The 21,552-nt window shown below is 44.1% G+C and overlaps 2 protein-coding genes across 2 annotated transcripts; both read right to left on the reverse strand.

The window, feature by feature from the left end:
• Positions 1-3,906: 3,906 nt before the first annotated feature.
• On the reverse strand, positions 3,907-4,563 carry LOC132648472 (sentrin-specific protease 2-like). The gene has a single exon (XM_060369993.1). The coding sequence runs from the start codon at positions 4,561-4,563 to the stop codon at positions 3,907-3,909; it is 657 nt and encodes a 218-aa protein (XP_060225976.1).
• A 14,061-nt stretch (positions 4,564-18,624) lies between these two features.
• LOC132648697 (sentrin-specific protease 2-like) lies at positions 18,625-19,344 on the reverse strand (the record flags this gene model as incomplete). The annotated part of the gene is made up of 1 exon (XM_060370909.1): positions 18,625-19,344. A coding segment is annotated over one exon (720 nt), but the record flags the coding sequence as incomplete, so codon positions are not given.
• Between the last annotated feature and the right edge of the window lie 2,208 nt (positions 19,345-21,552).

Raw genomic sequence — 21,552 nt, forward strand, 5'->3', positions numbered from 1 at the left:
AACAAATTAATTTCAGTTTAATCTGTACCAAAAATGATAAAGTAGCTTTAAGTTGAGTACCCTTTTTCGAATAAACAGTTTGGTACAGCAATTAAAACAAGGCTGAGACTTATATTCAAAGATACCTGTGTTGAAAATGTACGTTTGGAAATACTTCACTCAACTTCCAAAAACACAGATCTCCTTACTTTCAGAAAACAAGGTGTTTTTATTTGTTTATCTATTTATTAAAATTTTAACAAAGAAGAGACTTCATTCAGATGCTAGCACCAGATACCCACGGTGTGAAGACTGTGCCTGAGAGTGCTCTCAAGATGCAGTCCCAACTTACATTAGTCATGTGTTCATAAAGGTTCTCAGGCTGTGTCCATCCTGGCTTTGTGCACCTAGAGGCAGGAACACTGGCAGACTTCCTGCCTGCATGTCCTCAGACACCTCCATCTAGGTGCTGTCAAGGGCAAGCAAGCTTGTTCACAGGAGGGACCACACACTGTCTGTATCCTCCATGAACAAAACCAGGCAATCATAAAACAACGCCTAGCATTCTGAGACCTCCTCTGTCCTTGCACAAGTAGGACTTACAGGCTAGACATACTTTTTGTTTGATAGTTCTCTTAAGCACAGCAACTTTAAACATAATGTGCACCATCACTTCCATCCCCCACTTAAGTTGTATCCTGAGTCAAGTTCTTCACCCTGTGGTGCATATCTGTGAAAGGAACAGGCCAGCTTTACAGGTTTCTTTATGAATTCTATAACCCATATTAATTAAACTAAGTTCTCCTGGTAGTTTTTCAGAAAGCAGAAGGACGGGGACAAAAGGAGAAGTGGGTGAATGGGGACAAGACCCACCCTGCTGCAGAAGAATGTCCAGGCCTGCAGTATGAGATAGGGTGCCTGGCAACCGGTCCAGATGGCCACAGCTCCCCATCCAGGACATTCTGGGTGTAACTTGAAGATCAGATATCCACCAGATGTCGGGGGCAGGCCTGACTGGACGTGGGTGCCTAAAATGAACCAATGATATTAAAAGTCAACTACCCCATAACTCCAATCACCCAATCCTGTACTGCCAAGCTTGCAACCCCCACGCCTCCCTTGCTTTTTCCTTTAAAAACCCCATGCCTTTGTCTCTCGGGGCTGTTCCCTGATGACTTGCAAAGCAGCCCCATCACTCACTGGCCTGAATAAACCTCTTCTGTTTGTGGCAATCCATCTCCAAGCTACCTTCATCTGTCTCTCTGGTAATTGGGCTCTTGGGGGTCCTAACACCTGTTCACACTGGGATTTAATAAACATCAGTATACTGGCACCCAGACTGAAATTTCTGTATCTAGTTAAGACATTTATGATGCACAAGCCAGCGATGATCAGCAGAAACAGAAGGGTCTGGTGTTCTGCAATAGCTGAAGACAGAGTTATCACCCGGAAAAACAAGGAAATGAGAATGGCAACCATGGGTTTGCCCTGTTCTGGGTCATTTTTCTGTCTGCAGTGTACGGGGTTTGTTTGTTTGCTTGTTTTTGTTTTTGTTTTTCTGAGAGTACAGGCATCTCTAATGATTGCTGAGTGGTTTGCATAGAACAACGTTTTCTCTTACAGCCAAACAATCACATCCTTGTTCTGCACAGAGTATGGTGAGTGCTCTATCATGTTGCAAAACTGCTTCAGCTAATGGATCAACCTGCTGATGGATCTTGATCCAGTTGGGTTTTACAGGTACCTTTTATTTTTTTCAAACAAGGGAGCCTGGAGGTCAGTATGAGCCAGCCTAGTTTGTTGGGTAGGCAGTCTAAGTAGCCATTTGTCTTCCTTGCCAGAGAGTTTCCTTTGGACTGAACCTTTTCAGTCTTTTGTTGAGGATAAGGAGTGGCATAGATGATTTTGTAAATGGGCCTCAACTGAAGTTAGGATGCCATTGTAGGGGCCCAGGAAGCCTGGAATGTTAATCAAAGCCTGGGAGGGGATTCATTCAGGAAATGGGGCACTCATCAGAAGCATCTGATTTCCTGATCAAGGTAAAAGACAATCACGGCAGCTGGACTGGAGCACATCACCTAGCAAGCCCAGGCTCTCCACTTTTGTAGGACTGCCTGGGGCTTGGGTGCTGTAGATCACTTTTGGTGTGGTTTGTTGTCTGATTCTGGTTCCTGGGTGGTGACTGTCAGGTGAGTGGAAATCTGCCTAGACATATTCAGACTAGGTACAGAAGTTAAAATTAAGGAACTTAAAGGAAATTCTTACATTTGGAGCCCCCCCGCCCACACACACACCTATTCCATCAGGAACAGGCAAAAGTTGGGGAATCTTGGTCTGTTGGTTGGAGTTCAATTGACCTGTGACAGGTAGATAGATCCAAGTTGCAAACTCTGTGAGGCTCACATGAATTCTTTTAAGTTACAAAACATGAAATTCTGGAGCCTTCTACTTTTAAGTCATAATAAAAGCTTGGGGATTTAAAAAAAATTATCTGGGGTTAAAAACATCAACATACTTTTCTTTGTCCAGAGGTCTGGACAGAGGTGGTTTTAACATGATGAGAAGTAATTTTAGGTATCAGAACTCCATTGATTACTATGTTAAAACTTTGAATTTTTGAAGTCTTGATATCACATATTTTATTGTTTTGGTTGTTCTGTTTGGTTTTTCAAGGCAGCCCTGGCTGCGATATTGAGCTTCTCCCAGGATGAGGACAGGTCTTGGCTAAAGTGCCCTGTCTTCACGTCAGAAGTTTGGAATGAGAGCAATCTCAGCATGCAGATGTATGAACAGGTTCAGGCTTACACATTTGGATCTTGTCTCTGACATCTGCTTTCCAGTTCTCTCGGACAACCTCACTATACCATGCAAGGAACAGCAGGCACAGGATCTTGCAAAGTATGTTCAAAAAACTCCAAACTTTATTAAATAAAAACTTTATTTAATAACAACACAAATGTAAGATTTACTGCTAATAAAAAATTAAAGTTTCCTGTATAAAAATAGATTATCATGTAGTTGGCAATATTCACACTAAATATATTAAGTCTATACCAATAGTGGGGCTAAGGTGACAGAATATAAATATTAACATGACATATTAAATTTCAGCTTAATATAAACAAAGAAAACATCTTCAAAAATAGCTTAAGAATATATATATTTATATATAATATATAAAATATATTTTTATTTATATATAAATATTTGTTTATTTACATATATATATAAATAATTATTTATTTATTTTTTTGGAATAAACAGTTTAGTACAGCCCTCAGCAGGGTGAGGCTTCAAGGAGTCCCGGGTTTACAATGCACATCTAGCATTAGTTACTCCTCTCCCGAGAATAAAATAGATGTCTTTACTTCCAGGATGGGAAATATCTTGAGATGTCTCCAGCGCGTTTCTCACTTCTCCTGGATTGCTCGGATCCCGTGAACAGCAGCACACTGCGAGGCTTCTGTAGTAGCACACAGTACCGGAAGGCAACCGGAGATTCACTCGGAGACAGGCAACTGGTGGCCTTCATTTCAGAAATAACTAATGCAAACAAGCAGTCCAGAACGAAAGGCCGAAAATCGCCAGAAGCCGTCCACTGCCAGTTAGCTAAAACTTGTGAACAAAAACAGCAAAATTCAATCCAGCGTTGACCTCAGTCACAGATAAATCTTGACAGCTGCGTGCTTGTGAGCATGCGCTGTGCAGTCCGGATAGTTTCTAACTTTCGGTGGGCACACGTGTCTTCTGTTGTTGTTGTTGTTTCTGTCCCGACAGGGTTTCTCTGTGCAGCCGCGGCTGTCCTGGCCACAGTCTTTACACTCAGAACTTGTTCAAGGCTCTTCCACACTCAGTACCTGCAGTCCTTAGCCTCACCTGGGAAAGAGCTCGGAGCAGCTGCCTCGCAGTGGCCGCCAGGGGGCGCTGCTACAGTAAGCGCTTGTGCAGGATCTCCCACACCATCTTCTTCCTGAAAAGAGGCATGTGCTGCTGGGAGAAGGTGATGGACTGGCCCCTGGAAATGTAATCTGCATATTTACAGGCGAACACGCCGCAGTCGCCCCCGTTCAGCTGCTGAGGAATCTCCTCTGCCGACATGCTGTGTTGCTTCCACTCCGCAGGGCTCAGGTCACTGTTCCTTCTCGCTTTGCTCTCCTCCCGCAGATAGCAGAAAAGCAGCTCAAGGATGTCGGGTCTCTTCTGTCCCGTGGAGTCCATGTAGACAATACTCTTCTTTCTTAAGTCTGTGACCGCCAGGCTCCAGTGCATGCCCAGGTGAACTGGGACCAGGAGAAGTTCCTTGGCAAAGATGTTTACTGCCCGGGTCCATCTTCTGACTGACCTGTAGCCACCAGACTTTAACTTGGTGTAAAAGAAGGTATTAAATGCGTGAAGTGCCGGGTAGCCTTGACTTTGATTTCTTTCCATGAGAAGATTCATGTAAAAATTGATGACTTTGTCGTTGAGCCACTGGGTGTTCCTTAGGGTCCACAGGTCTCCTCGAGTCATTTGCAGTTTGAAGGCACAGCTCAAGATCTCATCTTTTGACCCAGGGCCTAGCGCACTGCTGATTTCTTTCTCCATGTCCACTGTGACAGCAGGACCACGGTCCAGCCCTCTGCCCTTCTCTTGGTCTTCAAGAGCCTTTTTCTTGACCTCAGGTGTTGACACTTTGCTGCTGGGCATGCCATTGCTGACACTGTCTGTGCAGATTTGAGGTGTTTCCGATTCATGATTCTGCCCTTCAGCACAACCTTTGAGAGTCTTGGAGGTGTCCATGGTGCTTGTGTGAGTGCTGTGAGGGCCAGAGCTCACGGGGACGTCAGGTTGGAGGAGTTCCAACAGCCCTGGGCACTTTTCATTGTGGTGTTTCTCAACTTCTTCCTCCCTGTTGCTGTGGGGGGGCTTGAGACCCTGGCCTCCACCCACAGACTCCTCAGTCACAGCCTCTTCTGGGGGGCCTTTGGCACACTCTGGGGCCATTAGCTGTAACGGACCCTTTTCCTGGGGTGACCATATTCGGCTCTTGTCAGGCTCTTCATCCCCAAGCTCTGTTTCATGCTGTTCCTGTTGCAGCTTCTTGCACGACTGGACTGGCTCTTCTGAGCACACATCATCCTCTTCCTCTTCTTGGCGTTTCCTCTTCTGGCCTTTCTCTGGCTGTTCAGGGCTTATCGTTTTACCCTGCTTGCAAGGCTGCCTTATAGAGGGACTACTTGTATTGTCTTTGCTCAGCTGTTGGCTGCCGGCCATGACACAGCTTTCCAATGTCCAAGTCAAAGTGCAGGTCAGCTGGGCATTCTGTGGGAGTTCTTGGGTTGTCCTCTTGATGGCTGAAGGCACCTCAGTCTACTGGGAGATGTCTTATCCACACAAGATAAGGTGGTTCACGGTCAGAAACCGCAGGGGAAGAACACAGGTTTCCTTTGGCGCTGGGGTCAGTTAGGCCACCAAGACAGAAGGAGGTCGCAGTGTCAAAGGACACTTCTCACATAGCTGATCTTCTCTAATCTTGTCTTTCCGGTGACATTTCCTCAGTCCCCCTATAGAAAGGTCTGTGGAGTTCCCACTCTGCGTTTTGTTTTTCCCTACTGAGGGAGAAGGATCGCTCTAGGGCACAAGGAGCCTCTGTAGAACCTGAAATTGTGGAAATCACAATGATTGTCAGAGTCTTTCAGCCAAAGACAGCAGTCAACACAAGTTAGAAGCAAGACTACTGTGTGCCTCCCTCCACTGTCACCAAGGCTCTGGAAGGCCAGTTTCCACAAAAAACTGTGGTTTATGATGTGGTTTTATGCACCAGGGCAACATTCATTGGTGAATGGAGGCCCTGCCCACCATCGCCCAGGTCTAGGGTCTTAAAGCTTGTTTTCATTCCTGGAATTCCTGTTGGAACTCCTGCTGGCTGAAGCAAACCCAAGATCAGTAAGAACTCAGAGGAGCAGAAGTTCAGCACATATCATGAATAAATAAATGTAAAAAACCCCCAAGTGCTGGGATTAAAAGCGGCAGCACCACTGCTTGGCTGGACAGATCTTTTCAGGATGACTCAGCAGAGATGGCTCCTGGTGAAGAGTGATGCTTTTCTAGAAGACCACACATTGATTTCCAACCCTGTCTTTGTAGCTTACAATCACCTGTAACTCCAGTGCCAGGGGAGCTGACACTCTCTTCTGGCTTTAAGCAGGAAACGCACACACACACACACACACACACATACACACACTGCTCTTAAATATGTGAGAGTAAAACACTCATACACATTAAAAATAAATCTTAAAAAAATAAAAGCTAGGATTTGTACTAAGCCTATTTCTCTTTTTCCCCCCAGAAAAACAGTGTACCGGAGAACTAAGTAAAAATCATTGCTAAAATGTACAAAACAAAATTAGAAAAAAATGTAATAAATGAAAAGATAGTTATCCTTTCTAAAAGCTTTTAGAAATAGTTTGAGAAGCTTCTATGTCCTTAAACCTTGAAAGACAGAGACCAAACCATGTGTTTAAACCTGCTTGTAGCTGCTTTTCTCACACCCAAAAATCTAGACACATAACCATATCTCCATAAAACTCATATAACATGTGATTGATCAGTGGCGAAGCTTTGTAGATTATATATGATTTGATCGTTGCCAAACAGAACAGAGGACCAAGGAGATGGCTCAGCCCGGTTAGCTGCTCCCTGGCAACTCTGACCAGTTCAGGGCAATTCCTGAGTCACTCAAAATAAAAGACAGAACCCAGTCACCCGAATTATTCTCCGACCTCCACGTGTGCTGCGGCAAGCCAACAGTTGCCGCACCCCCAATGCAAATAAATAATGAACTGCAATAAACCCTGCCAGGTGAGCAAAGAGAGTGGCATTTTATCCTAGTGGATCACGGTGGAATGGCCATGCCTCTCACCCTGCAAATTCAGGCAACGGCCACAAGAGGGCAGAGAGAAACCACAGAGAAGAGCGCGCCTCTCAGCTCTTTCCTGCCTTCCTCTCTGACCCAAAGGAGCTTCTCAGAGCAGAGAACTGCAGGGGCAGAACCAAAGCATCTGGACAACTGGGCTCCCCTTGATTACAAGGCTGGCAGGTTTAGTCAGGGATCTCGAGAGTAACAGAACACACACACACACACACACACACACACACACACACGATAGATAGATAGATAGATAGATAGATAGATAGATAGATAGATAGACAGACAGACAGACAGATAGATGTGTTTAGATAGATGACTTACAGGCTGAAGTCCATCTAGTCCAGAGATGGCTGCCTATGAATGGAAGGTCCAAAAGTCCAGTAGTTTTTCAGTCCATGAGTGTGGATGTCTCAGCTGTTCTTCAGTAAAGGCTAGAATTCTACACAAGTAGACCGCAAGGACAGTGAAGGAATGGACTTCTTCTCAGTGAGGCAGTAACAGGCAAATAGCAAAAGCTCCCTAGTTCCAGCACCTTTTATAGAGGCTTCTAGCGGAAGGTGTTGCCTGGATTAGAGGCTCGGCTTCCCTCTTCAAAGATGCGGATTAAAATTAAGCAAGGAATCCCTCACAGGTGTGCCTTTTCATTTTGGGGTTTTACATAATACCAGATAACTGGAATCCAGTTGACAGTCAAGAATGGCCGTCTCAGCTGCCTTTCCAAGCCCCACTTCATGTTCTGGACACAGTTTGACATTTTTGACATTTAACCTTGTGTTCTTTCTTTCTGTAGATTCTGGTGTGTGTTTGTCTGTGTTCACGTGTGTACGTGTGTGCATATGTGTGTGTGTGCCTGTGTGCAGGCTCTCTCAAAGAAGTCAGCATGTGTGGGTTGAGTTGTGGGGCAGCAGAGCTGGGTTGGAGTGGAGTGGAGCTCAGTTGGTGGAACGCATGGTCCAGCAAATAAGAACGCTGGGTTTGCTTCCCAGACCACACACAACTGCATGTGATGGGGCTCGCCTCTTCTCCTAGAGCTCTGGAAGCAGAGGCAGGAGAACCACAAGTTCAAGGTCATCTTAAGCAGTATAGGGCTTTCACAGTCTGCCTTGGATACAAAGAGCCCCGAATGATAAAATATAGGATATAGGAAGGGAGGTTGTAGATCAGCAATTACTGAGCATATGCCGTGCATAAACAAAGGCCACGGTTTAATCCCTACCAGCTTCAAGATCCCCGAAGTTTGTTCACTCTACGAAGCTGGCTGTCTAAGCTGGTCCTCAGTATATGTTGAAATCCCAAAGAAGTAGGCTACAATGCCAGTGAAGAAATGCCTCAGCAGCAAGATGGATGAACTTTCCAGACAGAGGGAGAGTGAGCAGACAAAAGACAAAGACTCCCTTCTTCCAGGATCTTTTATGCAGGCTTCCACTGGAAGGTGTGGCCCAAATTGAGGGTGGGTCATCTCACCCCAAAGCATCCCTCTCAAATAACCCAGTCCAGGAAAATCCTGTCTGAAGGGGGCCAGCTTCATGGAGGGCAAACCGATTAGATGCCCAGTGCAGAACAGCCTCCTGGAAGCTCCTCACACCAGCAACGTTTTATGGACTTAGCAGGTTATATTTGGGATTATGCATACTGATATACATATTTGCAATGCCATAACAATTAATGAAAGGAGAGGAGGCCATGGATCTGAAGCAGAGTGGGAGGGGAAATGCCAGGGTGTGGAGGGAGGAAATGGAAGGGAGAAATGTAATTATAGTATAATTTCAAAAATCTTTTTAGAAAGTTAAAAAAAAGAAAAAGAAAAAGAAGGTTCTAAACTAAAAAAAAAAAAAAATTAAAAAAAAAAAATAGAAAGAAAATTCCTGACAGATGTGCCCAGGTGCTTGAGTTTTAGTTGATTCCAGATGTGATCAAGTTGACAACCCAAGATTACTCATCGTACATGACATGCACACAATGGAAGAATTTTCATATGAAGAAAAATTATGGCTGAACATGGATAAGGTATGTCAAGTGAAATAAACCTGATAAATGTTGTATTATCTCACCTCTGTGAGATAATATAATCTGAAAATCTCTGGTTCATGGAAGAGAAGAATACAATGATGGTTTCCCAAGTCTGGGATGCGAGCAAAAGGAGGGGAAGACAGACCTCCGACACAGGTTATCAGAAGTACTCATCTTGCGTGCCTGAACCTGCTTCCCAGTGGCAAGGTGTTACAGGTCCACAGGAAAGAGCAGACAGCAGGAAGCAAGAGTCAATCCGGGCTCAGGAAGATGTGTGCTGGGATTACATCCTCGTTATGTCTGATTTACAGAATCTTTAGCCTCCAGATTCCATTTAGGAATATTAGGGCAATATTGGTGTCATCTTGTGGGGTTCTTGTTAGAATGTGTGCAAAATGCTCACTTTAGCGAGTAATCCCCAAACGTGGAAATGTTAAGCCACGAACACTCAACATGTCGTATGGATTGCTGAGTGAACACAGTGGTAGTTAATGTTGTCAACTTGTGGGGGTCCAGAGGCATCCGGAGACAAACCTGTAGGCATGACTGTGAGGGATTACCTACCTGGGAAAACCCACCTTAACCTTGTGTGGGGCTCTATTCCATAGGCTGCGCTCCTGGACTGAATAAAAAGCTAAGCAAAACTGACTATGAGCATTTAATTCTCTCAAGATCGAACAAAATACCCCAGGTTTCCCCTGAAATCCCTTCCCCAGGATGGACTGGAATGCAGAATAAAACCCGTTATCTCTTGTGCTGTTTCTCATGGGATACCTTAACACAACTTCCAGGTAAATTTGCATTACAGAGACCCTGGTGAAATCAAGCGTGGGTAAGGCATTGTCTCTCATTTTTAAAATGTTTCCTGTTAAAGTTTGTTGAAGCTCAGTGTGGTGGTCGAGGAGAGGAGGCACCATGAGTTTGAGGGCAGCTGAGCCACACAGCATCTCTCTCAACAGGAACAGCAAGAGGCTGAGGCTGTAGGCTGATGCTTCCTGTGGCACCTATGCTGTTCTCAACCCACGGGAGAAAGCACCCCTCCTTTCTTAGCCTCTAGATGCTTCAACTATAGGCCCAAGGTGGTTTGGGTTTGTCCCCATAGGCTCTGCTGTTTGAGTGTTAGGCCTCTTTCTGTTTGTTTGTCTCTCCGTTGCTGTCTCAGTATGGAAGCCCTCACTGCCGTTCCACCCCCATAACTGCCTGCCACCCTGTGTGACACTGTGGTGGTCATGGACTCACCCTCCGAACCTGTGAGCAAGCCCCCGGGGAAAGGCTTTCTTTTGTAAGCTGCCTTGGTCATGGTGTTTCTTTACAGCAACAGAAGAGTGACTAAGACAAGGCCTAAGCCAGAGGCCCTTCTGTTAAGCAATTCTAAATAATCATCTCAATAAGAGGTTATTCCATTCCAGGGATCTAAGAACTAACACATTTTAAAGATGAGGAAACTGAGGCCTAGGTAGGTAGTGATTTTATTTTAATATACTATTTAGCAGCAGAGCTAGGATTCACCCCTGAGCCCTCTGTACCTCCAACTCTGTTCTGGGCTCAGGCAACAATTCCTCTCTAGTAGTTCAGTCTCTTCTCTCACATTGCTTTTCTCAGGTACAAATACGGAATAAACACCAACAGCACCATGGGTGATAGGAATCCCAGGTCCAGGCTAGAGAGATGGCTCAGAGTTCAAGAGCACTGGCTGCTTTTCTAAAGGTCCTGAGTTCAATTCCCAGCAATCACATGGTGGCTCACAACCATCTATCATGAGATCTGGTGCCCTCTTCTGGCCCGCTGACACACATGCAGGCAGATTACTGCATAATAGATAAATAAATAAATCTTTTTAAAAAATGGGGTATTCGCATTACCTTAGAAAAATATGAAATGAAGAATTCCAGTTCCATTTAAATGGATCCCACTTACATGTAACTTTGATTGTGACCCCCTCAGGCTGCCTGTGTCAGCTCTTGCTCTCCCCAGGCTGACCCATCCTTTCTCTGCCAGTTATCATTACAGGACACCAATCTCATCAGGGTACTTCTCTGCTTAAAAGGCTCCCAGTGCTCTGCCCGGCACAGGAGGGCTCCCTTGCGCTGGGCATTCTGGAGCTTCTCTGTACACCGGCTCCTTTGTCAGATCCACATGCCATCAGGGCAGCCCAGAACTGTGTTTCAGACCCCGAGGGCTCAGCGGTGAGTCCTAGCCCCCCCACTTCCTCGCTTTAAAAAAAATCACAGTCTAACCTCATGTGCAGTACACAGAAAAACAAGTCCTTTGGTGCTGGAGCCCAGCTGCCATTCTCATTCCATTCTCATTCCATTCTCAAGACCACAGCCAGATTGATTGTTAAAATGTTTATTGCTTATGTCGTTCCCTCATCAGAACACTACAGGTCAGTCTTCTGTGAGCAGACGTTATAGTTTTTGACTGCTCACCTCAGTTCCTCTACTTCCACCTTGCTGGCCTCCCTACCAGTTCTTGGGCATACCAAGCACAAGCATGACCTTCATCTTTGTTTATTCTCTACTCTTCCCCACGTCTGCACTAGCCTGCCTGTTCACATACAGCTCTTGATTCTGAGCCCTTGACAGTGAAACATTCAGTAATCACCCATAGGAAAATGCAGCCCTGTCACTCCAGAAGCCCCTCTGTGCTTTTCCTCACAGGGCTTTAGACTTTCTAGAATATGTCCTGACTTAACTCAAAGACCTAATGCCCACCACTGGATACAGCACAGCTGCATCAGAGTAAGATAAGAGGACACAGCACTAGGGAAATAAGATTGAATGAATACACCCATTCGAAGATTGATCACCGGATATTTTTAAATATACAGCAATAAATGTTCAGATTATTTTCAAATGTTCAAAACAAAAAACTTGTTTTAGGCAGTCTCATGTAGCACAGGCTGGCCTCAAACTCGGTATTTAGCCCAGGATGATGTTAAACTCCTGATTCTTCCTATGCCTCCCAACTTGTAGAATTAGGGAATTATATACCCAGTTTATGGATAGATGATGATCAATACTAGGTCTGAGTTCTAGCAGCTGGGCTATACCCACACCCCCAAACCTTAAAGAAGTTTTAAGAAATGTGTTTGGTCCAACATTTTCAATGCCTCTCATATTTATCATCTCTATGATGTGTTCACATTTTTGATAACTGACATTAAAAGATTTGCTTCAAAAAAGATGCCATAGGAAAGTAAAACCTTACAGGGATTTCTTTGTTGTTTGTTTAATTTCCTAGGTGGCAGCCTCAGGACACAAATGAAAGTCTTAAGAATTACCAAGATGCTTTGCTTCAGAGTGACCTCATTTGTGTCCTGTAGGAGTGAACACAGAGTGTTACAGAATATATGAGGCCTGCTCGTTTGGCTCCATTCCTGTGGTAGAAGATGTGATGATAGCTGGCCACTGTGGAAACATGTCCAGTCACCACAGCACTCCTCTGCAGTTACTCAAGGCCATGGGTGCCCCCTTTATCTTCATCAAGGACTGGAAGGAGCTTCCTGCCATTTTAGAAAAGGAGAAGACTGTAACTTTTCAAGAAAAGTTTCAAAGAAGAAAAATGTTACTTCACTGGTACCAACACTTCAAAACAGAACTAAAGTGGAAATTTACTAATATTTTAGAAAGCTCATTTTTTATAAATAATAAAGGTTAATCATACCTAACTGTAAGTGTGTGTTCTTAAGTGTGAATATGTACAGCACTTGATAAGGTGGCTCCATCAACTCAGTTTCACAGAAGGGACCAAATGTTCTCCTTTTTGGCTACTGCTGTATACAAGATCAAAGAAATGGCGATATTTTACTGAGGCTGACCTGGCAAGATACTTAAGTGGTTAAAGGGTGCTTACTGCCAAGGCTGATGAGCTAAGTTCAGTCCCCCAGAAACCACATGGTAGGAGAGAAGTGAGTCTCATGGGCTGTCATGTGACCACCCCACCAGCATGCACACACAAACACATCAAATAGGTGGATAGATAGATTGGTGGATGGATGGATAGATAGACAGGTGACTCAGGTTCAGTTCTACCGAGATCAAGAAGCCAGCATTTACTGACTGTGCTCACTGACTTTAACCCACTTTAGGGGCTGGAGTGCTGGCTCAGTGTTTGAAAGTGCTCACTATTCTTGCATATAGCCTGAGTTCAGTGCCCAGCATGCATGGCACACACTCAGCCATCTGTAAGTATTGCTCAGTAGGTCCTGACATGTTCTTCTGTCTTCCATGCACACAAGTGCATATGACACATTAAAATAAAGAACTAACTGATAGAGTACTATTTACTAGGGCTGACATCTGGTCATGTCAGTAGCAGGATATATGCTGAACAATGGTACAAAGTTATATAATGTCAATGAATTTAATGGCTCTACTATACAACATGGAAATTATTTTAATATAATTGAAAGGTGCCTGAGTGGATGTTATGTGCTTTCACAAACTGTATCAACTCTGAGGTGATTTGTATGTGAATTAGCAAGTTGTGGCTAGTACACAATGTATATAGTCCCAAAACATTGCACTTGATAACACGTTCTATTTTATATACCAATATTAGAAATTGCAAACTTTAGGGAAACAGCATCATATGTTAAAACACTGGTTATTGCAGTCAGAAAAAAAAAATAAAAAACTTGTTTCCATGAGGATTTTTGGGGGAGCTTGAGGGAATTTAAAAGGTGATCTAAAATCTTTTACAACGGGTTCTGCTGAAATCATGCTAAAAGTTCAATAGTACTATTATTCATGTAAATACCTTTCACAACTTGTCCAGACCAACAGCTACAGCTGTGTTCAGTCAACATAAAATCAGATACACTGAACCAGATAGAAGAAAAAGCAGGCAACAGCTCTGTACTTACTGGCACAGGAGATGAATTTCTGAACAGAACACCAATCGCACAGGCAATAGGATAAATGGGACCTCATGAAACTGTAAAACTTCTGTAATACAAAGGACACTATCAATTAAATTAGCACCCTACAGAATGCAAAAAGATTTTTAACAACTCCACATCTGATGGAAGACTAATATCCAAAATATGTAAAGAACTCAAGAAACTAGATAACAAAATAAGCAAATAATCCAATTAAAAATGGAGCAGGGACTACAGGTTAGTCAAAAGATGGATGCAGGCACTAAACCTCTTCACAAAGGAACTTATTCTGGTCCCAGTTGACAATGTGATCAACTGCTTGAGCTCCAGCTACCAACTAGGTCTTCCTATATATATATATATATATATATATATCAACTATACCCTTGAATTGTGGAATACAGAATGAACTCTCTCCTTGCTTTGTCAAAATATTTTTTCATAGTAAACAAGAAAAGGAACTAATACGGAAAATTGGTACTGGGAGTTGGGCTGTTGTTACAATACCCTGACCATGTGATTCTTAATACTTTGGAAGTGAGTTGCAGAAGAAATGTGGAAGATTGGAGAACTTCAGGCGACAAAGCCCTTATGTGCTGTAATGAGAACGTGATGTAGGATGCTTGAATGACAGGAATGCTGATGGGTTATCCCCTAGCTATCTGCTCCCTAGGTTGTGTCAGAAAATCTTGAATGCATCATAAAAGCAACAGTGGGAGCATAATCTTATAAAGTATGTTCTGGACATCTCTGGACTTTATAAAATAAAGACTTCATAATACCATTATAAATTATGCAAGGAACAGAAAAGGTTAAACTATTACATGTAAAACTGATTATTTTGAAACTGGAACTATTGAGGCTAAATACTAAATCACAGTGAGGATGTGAAGGGGAATAATACTCTTAATGAGTAACAAATTAATTTCAGTTTAACCTGTACCAAAAATGTTAAAGTAGCTTTAAGTTGAGTACCCTTTTTCGAATAAACAGTTCGGTACAGCACTTAAAATATGGCTGAGACTTATATTAAAAGATACCTGTGTTGAAAATGTACGTTTGGAAATACTTCACTCAACTTCCTAAAAGATAGATCTCCTTACTTTCAGAAAATAAAATGTTTTTATTTGTTTATCTATTTATTAAAATTTTAACAAAGAAGAGACTTCATTCAGATGCTAGCACCAGATACCCACGGTGTGAAGACTGTGCCTTAGAGTGCTCTCAAGATGCAGTCCCAAGGTTCATTACTCATGAGTTTATAAAGGCTCACAGGCTGTGCCCATCCTGGCTTTGTGCACCTAGAGGCAGGAACACTGGCAGACTTCCTGCCTGCATGTCCTCAGACACCTCCATCTAGGTGCAGTCAAGGGCAAGCAAGCTTGTCCACAGGAGTGACCACACACTGTCTGTATCCTCCATGAACAAGACCAGGCAATCACAAGAACAACGCCTAGCATTCTGAGACCTCCTCTGTCCTTGGACAAGTAGGACTTACAGGCTAGACATGCTTTTTGTTTGATAGTTCTCTTAAGCACAGTAACTTTAAACATAATGTTCACCATCACTTCCATCCCCCACTTAAGTTGTATCCTGAGTCAAGTTCTTGACCCTGTGGTGTGTATCTGTGAAAGGAACAGGCTAGCTTTACAGGTTTCTTTATGAATTCTATACCACATATTAATTAAACTAAGTTCTCCCGGTAGTTTCCAGAAAGCAGAAGGACAAGGAAAAAGGAGAAGTGGGTGAATGGGGACAAGACCCACCCTGCTGCAGAAGAATGTCCAGGCCTGCAGTATGAGATAGGGTGCCTGGCAACCGGTCCAGATGGCCACAGCTCCCCATCCAGGACATTCTGGGTGTAACTTGAAGATCAGATATCCACCAGATGTCGGGGGCAGGCCTGACTGGACGTGGGTGCCTAAAACGAACCGATGATATTAAAAGTCAACTACCCATAACCCCATTCACCCAATCCTGCACTGCCAAGCTTGCCACCCCCACGCCTCCCTTGCTTTTTCCTTTAAAAACACCATGCCTTTTTCTCTCGGGGCTGTTCCCTGATGATTTGGAAAGCAGCCCCATCACTCACTGGCCTGAATAAATCTCTTCTGTTTGTGGCAATCCATCTCCAAGTTACCTTCATCTGTCTCTCTGGTAATTGGGCTCGCGGTGGGCCTAACACCTGTTCACACTGGGATTTAATAAATATCAGTATACTGGCACCGAGACCAAAATTTCTGTATCTAGTTAAGACATTTATGATGCACAAGCCAGCGATGATCAGCAGAAACAGAAGGGTCTGGTGTTCTGCAATAGCTGAAGACAGAGTTATCACCTGGAAAAACAAGGAAATGAGAATGGCAACCATGGGCTTCCCCTGTTCTGGGTCATTTTTCTTTCTGCCGTGTACGGGGTTTGTTTGTTTGCTTGTTTTTGTTTTTGTTTTTCTGAGAGTACAGGAATCTCTAATGATTGCTGAGTGGTTTGCATAGAACAACATTTTCTCTTACAGCCACACAATCACATCCTTGTTCTGCACAGAGTATGGTGAGTGCTCTATCATGTTGCAAAACTGCTTCATCTAATGAATCAACATGCTGATGGATCTTGATCTAGTTGGGTTTTACAGGTACCTTTTTTTTTTTTTTTTTTTTTTTTTTTTTTTTTCAAACAAGGGAGCCTGGAGGTCAATATGAGCCAGCCTGGTTTGTTGGGTAGGCACTCCAAGTAGCCATTTGTCTTCCTTGCCAGAGAGTTTCCTTTGGACTGAACCTTTTCAGTCTTTTGTTGAGGATAAGGGGTGACATAGATGATTTTGTAAATGGGTTTCAACTGAAATTAGGATGCCATTGTAGGGGCCCAGGAAGGCTGGAATGTTAACCAAAGCCTGGGAGGGGATTCATTCAGGAAATGGGGCACTCACTCATCAGAAGCATCTGGTTTCCTGATCAAGGTAAAAGACAGGAAGCAATCATGGCAGCTGGACTGGAGCACATCAGGCTCTCCACTTTTGTGGACTGCCTGGGGCTTGGGTGCTGTAGATCACTTTTGGAGTGGTTTGTTTTCTGATTCTGGTTCCTGGGTGGTGACTGTCAGGTGGGTGGAAATCTGCCGAGACATATTCAGACTAGGGACAGAAGCTAAAGTTAAGGAACTTAAAGGAAACTCTTACAATTGGAGCCCCCCCCCCAACCCTCACACACACACACACATATTCCATCAGGAACAGGCAAAAGTTGGGGAATCTTAGTCTGTTGATTGTAGCTCAATTGACCTGTGACAGGTAGATAGATGCAAGTTGCAAACTCCGTGAGGCTCACATGAATTCTTTTAAGTTACAAAAGAGGAACTTCTGGAGCCTTCTACTTTTAAGTCATAATAAAAGCTTGGGGATTTAAAAAAAAATTATCTGGGGTTAAAAACATCAACATTCTTTTCTTTGTCCAGAGGTCTGGACAGAGGTGGTTTTAACATGATGAGAAGTAATTTTAGGTATCAGAACTCCATTGATTACTATGTTAAAACTTTGAATTTTTGAAGTCTTGATATCACATATTTTTTGTTTTGGTTGTTCTGTTTGGTTTTTCAAGGCAGCCCTGGCTGCGATATTGAGCTTCTCCCAGGATGAGGACAGGTCTTGGCTAAAGTGCCCTCAGAGGTCTGGAATGAGAGCAATCTCAGCATGCAGATGTATGAACAGGTTCCGGCTTACCCTGTTGGATCTTGTCTTGGACATCTGCTTTCCAGTTCTCTCGGACAACCTCACTACACCATGCAAGGAACAGCAGGCACAGGATCTTGCAAAGTATGTTCAAAAAACTCCAAACTTTATTAAATGTAAACTTTATTGAATAACAACACAAATGTAAGATTTACTGCTAATAAAAAATTAAAGTTTCCTGTATAAAAATAGATTATCATGTAGTTGGCAATATTCACACTAAATATATTAAGTCTATACCAATAGTGGGGCTAAGGTGACAGAATATAAATATTAACATGACATATTAAATTTCAGCTTAATATATACAAAGAAAACATCTTCAAAAATAGCTTAAGAATATATATATTTATATATATAATATATAAAATATATTTTTATTTATATATAAATATTTGTTTATTTACATATATATATATAAATATATATTTATTTATTTTTTTGGAATAAACAGTTTAGTACAGCCCTCAGCAGGGTGAGGCTTCAAGGAGTCCCGGGTTTACAATGCACATCTAGCATTAGTTACTCCTCTCCCGAGAATAAAATAGATGTCTTTACTTCCAGGCTGGGAAGTATCTTGAGATGTCCCCGGCGCGTTTCTTACTTCTCCTGGATTGCTCGGATCCCGTGAACAGCAGCACACTGAGACGCTTCTGTAGTAGCACACAGTACCGGAAGGCAACCGGAGATTCACTCGGAGACAGGCAACTGGTGGCCTTCCTTTCAGAGATAACTAATGCAAACAAGCAGTCGAGAACGAAAGGCCGAAAATCGCCAGAAGCCATCCACTGCCAGTTAGCTAAAACTTGTGAACAAAAACAGCAAAATTCAATCCAGCGTCGACCTCAGTCACAGATAAATCTTGACAGCTGCGTGCTTGTGAGCATGCGCTGTGCAGTCCGGATAGTTTCTAACTTTCGGTGGGCACACGTGTCTTCTGTTGTTGTTGTTGTTCTGTCCCGACAGGGTTTCTCTGTGCAGCCGCGGCTGTCCTGGCCACAGTCTTTACACTCAGAACTTGTTCAAGGCTCTTCCACACCCAGTACCTGCAGTCCTTAGCCTCACCTGGGAAAGAGCTCGGAGCAGCTGCCTCGCAGTGGCCGCCAGGGGGCGCTGCTACAGTAAGCGCTTGTGCAGGATCTCCCACACCATCTTCTTCCTGAAAAGAGGCATGTGCTGCTGGGAGAATGTGATGGGCTGGCCCCTGGAAATGTAATCTGCATATTTACAGGCGAACACGCCGCAGTCGCCCCCGTTCAGCTGCTGAGGAATCTCCTCTGCCGACATGCTGTGTTGCTTCCACTCCACAGGGCTCAGGTCGCTGTTCCTTCTCGCTTTGCTCTCCTCCCGCAGATAGCAGAAAAGCAGCTCAAGGATGTCGGGTCTCTTCTGTCCCGTGGAGTCCATGTAGACAATACTCTTCTTTCTTAAGTCTGTGACCGCCAGGCTCCAGTGCATGCCCAGGTGAACTGGGACCAGGAGAAGTTCCTTGGCAAAGATGTTTACTGCCCGGGTCCATCTTCTGACTGACCTGTAGCCACCAGACTTTAACTTGGTGTAAAAGAAGGTATTAAATGCGTGAAGTGCCGGGTAGCCTTGACTTTGATTTCTTTCCATGAGAAGATTCATGTAAAAATTGATGACTTTGTCGTTGAGCCACTGGGTGTTCCTTAGGGTCCACAGGTCTCCTCGAGTCATTTGCAGTTTGAAGGCACAGCTCAAGATCTCATCTTTTGACCCAGGGCCTAGCGCACTGCTGATTTCTTTCTCCATGTCCACTGTGACAGCAGGACCACGGTCCAGCCCTCTGCCCTTCTCTTGGTCTTCAAGAGCCTTTTTCTTGACCTCAGGTGTTGACACTTTGCTGCTGGGCATGCCATTGCTGACACTGTCTGTGCAGATTTGAGGTGTTTCCGATTCATGATTCTGCCCTTCAGCACAACCTTTGAGAGTCTTGGAGGTGTCCATGGTGCTTGTGTGAGTGCTGTGAGGGCCAGAGCTCACGGGGACGTCAGGTTGGAGGAGTTCCAACAGCCCTGGACACTTTTCATTGTGGTGTTTCTCAACTTCTTCCTCCCTGTTGCTGTGGGGGGGCTTGAGACCCTGGCCTCCACCCACAGACTCCTCAGTCACAGCCTCTTCTGGGGGGCCTTTGGCACACTCTGGGGCCATTAGCTGTAACGGACCCTTTTCCTGGGGTGTCCATATTCGGCTCTTGTCAGGCTCTTCATCCCCAAGCTCTGTTTCATGCTGTTCCTGTTTCAGCTTCTTCCACGACTGGACTGGCTCTTCTGAGCACACATCATCCTCTTCCTCTTCTTGGCGTTTCCTCTTCTGGCCTTTCTCTGGCTGTTCAGGGTTTATCGTTTTACTCTGCTTGCAAGGCTGCCTTATAGAGGGACTACTTGTATTGTCTTTGCTCAGCTGTTGGCTGCCGGCCATGACACAGCTTTCCGATGTCCAAGTCAAAGTGCAGGTCAGCTGGGCGTTCTGTGGGAGTTCTTGGGTTGTCCTCTTGATGGCTGAAGGCACCTTAGTCTACTGGGAGATGTCTTATCCACACAAGATAAGGTGGTTCACGGTCAGAAACCGCAGGGGAAGAACACAGGTTTCCTTTGGCGCTGGGGTCAGTTAGGCCACCAAGACAGAAGGAGGTCGCAGTGTCAAAGGACACTTCTCACATAGCTGATCTTCTCTAATCTTGTCTTTCGGGTGGCATTTCCTCAGTCCCCCTATAGAAAGGTCTGTGGAGTTCCCACTCTGCGTTTTGTTTTTCCCTACTGAGGGAGAAGGATCGCTCTAGGGCACAAGGAGCCTCTGTAGAACCTGAAATTGTGGAAATCACAATGATTGTCAGAGTCTTTCAGCCAAAGACAGCAGTCAACACAGCAAGACTACTGTGTGCCTCCCTCCACTGTCACCAAGGATCTGGAAGGCCAGTTTCCACAAAAAACTGTGGTTTATGATGTGGTTTTATGCACCAGGGCAACATTCATTGGTGAATGGAGGCCCTGCCCCCCATCGCCCAGGTCTAGGGTCTTAAAGCTTGTTTTCATTCCTGGAATTCCTGTTGGAACTCCTGCTGGCTGAAGCAAACCCAAGATCAGTAAGAACTCAGAGGAGCAGAAGTTCAGCACATATCATGAATAAATAAATGTAAAAAACCCCCAAGTGCTGGGATTAAAAGCGGCAGCATCACTGCTTGGCTGGACAGATCTTTTCAGGATGACTCAGCAGAGATGGCTCCGTGGTGAAGAGTGATGCTTTTCTAGAAGACCACACATTGATTTCCAACCCTGTCTTTGCAGCTTACCATCACCTGTAACTCCAGTGCCAGGGGAGCTGACACTCTCTTCTGGCTTTAAGCAGGAAACGCACACACACACACACACACACACATACACACACTGCTCTTAAATATGTGAGAGTAAAACACTCATACACATTAAAAATAAATCTTAAAAAAATAAAAGCTAGGATTTGTACTAAGCCTATTTCTCTTTCCCCCCCCAGAAAAACAGTGTACCGGAGAACTAAGTAAAAATCATTGCTAAAATGTACAAAACAAAATTAGAAAAAAATGTAATAAATGAAAAGATAGTTATCCTTTCTAAAAGCTTTTAGAAATAGTTTGAGAAGCTTCTATGTCCTTAAACCTTGAAAGACAGAGACCAAACCATGTGTTTAAACCTGCTTGTAGCTGCTTTTCTCACACCCAAAAATCTAGACACATAACCATATCTCCATAAAACTCATATAACATGTGATTGATCAGTGGCGAAGCTTTGTAGATTATATATGATTTGATCGTTGCCAAACAGAACGGAGGACCAAGGAGATGGCTCAGCTGGGTTAGCTGCTCCCTGGCAACTCTGACCAGTTCAGGGCAATTCCTGAGTCACTCAAAATAAAAGACAGAACCCAGTCACCCGAATTATTCTCCGACCTCCACGTGTGCTTCGGCAAGCCAACAGTTGCCGCACCCCCAATGCAAATAAATAATGAACTGCAATAAACCCTGCCAGGTGAGCAAAGAGAGTGGCA

The sequence above is a fragment of the Meriones unguiculatus genome, chromosome 17 (genome assembly GCF_030254825.1).
Source record: "Meriones unguiculatus strain TT.TT164.6M chromosome 17, Bangor_MerUng_6.1, whole genome shotgun sequence".
In the NCBI taxonomy this organism is placed as follows: domain Eukaryota; kingdom Metazoa; phylum Chordata; class Mammalia; order Rodentia; family Muridae; genus Meriones; species Meriones unguiculatus.

Bases quoted from the DNA above. Each gene is read 5' to 3' on its own strand.
- LOC132648472 (XM_060369993.1), bottom strand. From the start codon at position 4,563: ATGGAGAAAGAAATCAGCAGTGCGCTAGGCCCTGGGTCAAAAGATGAG.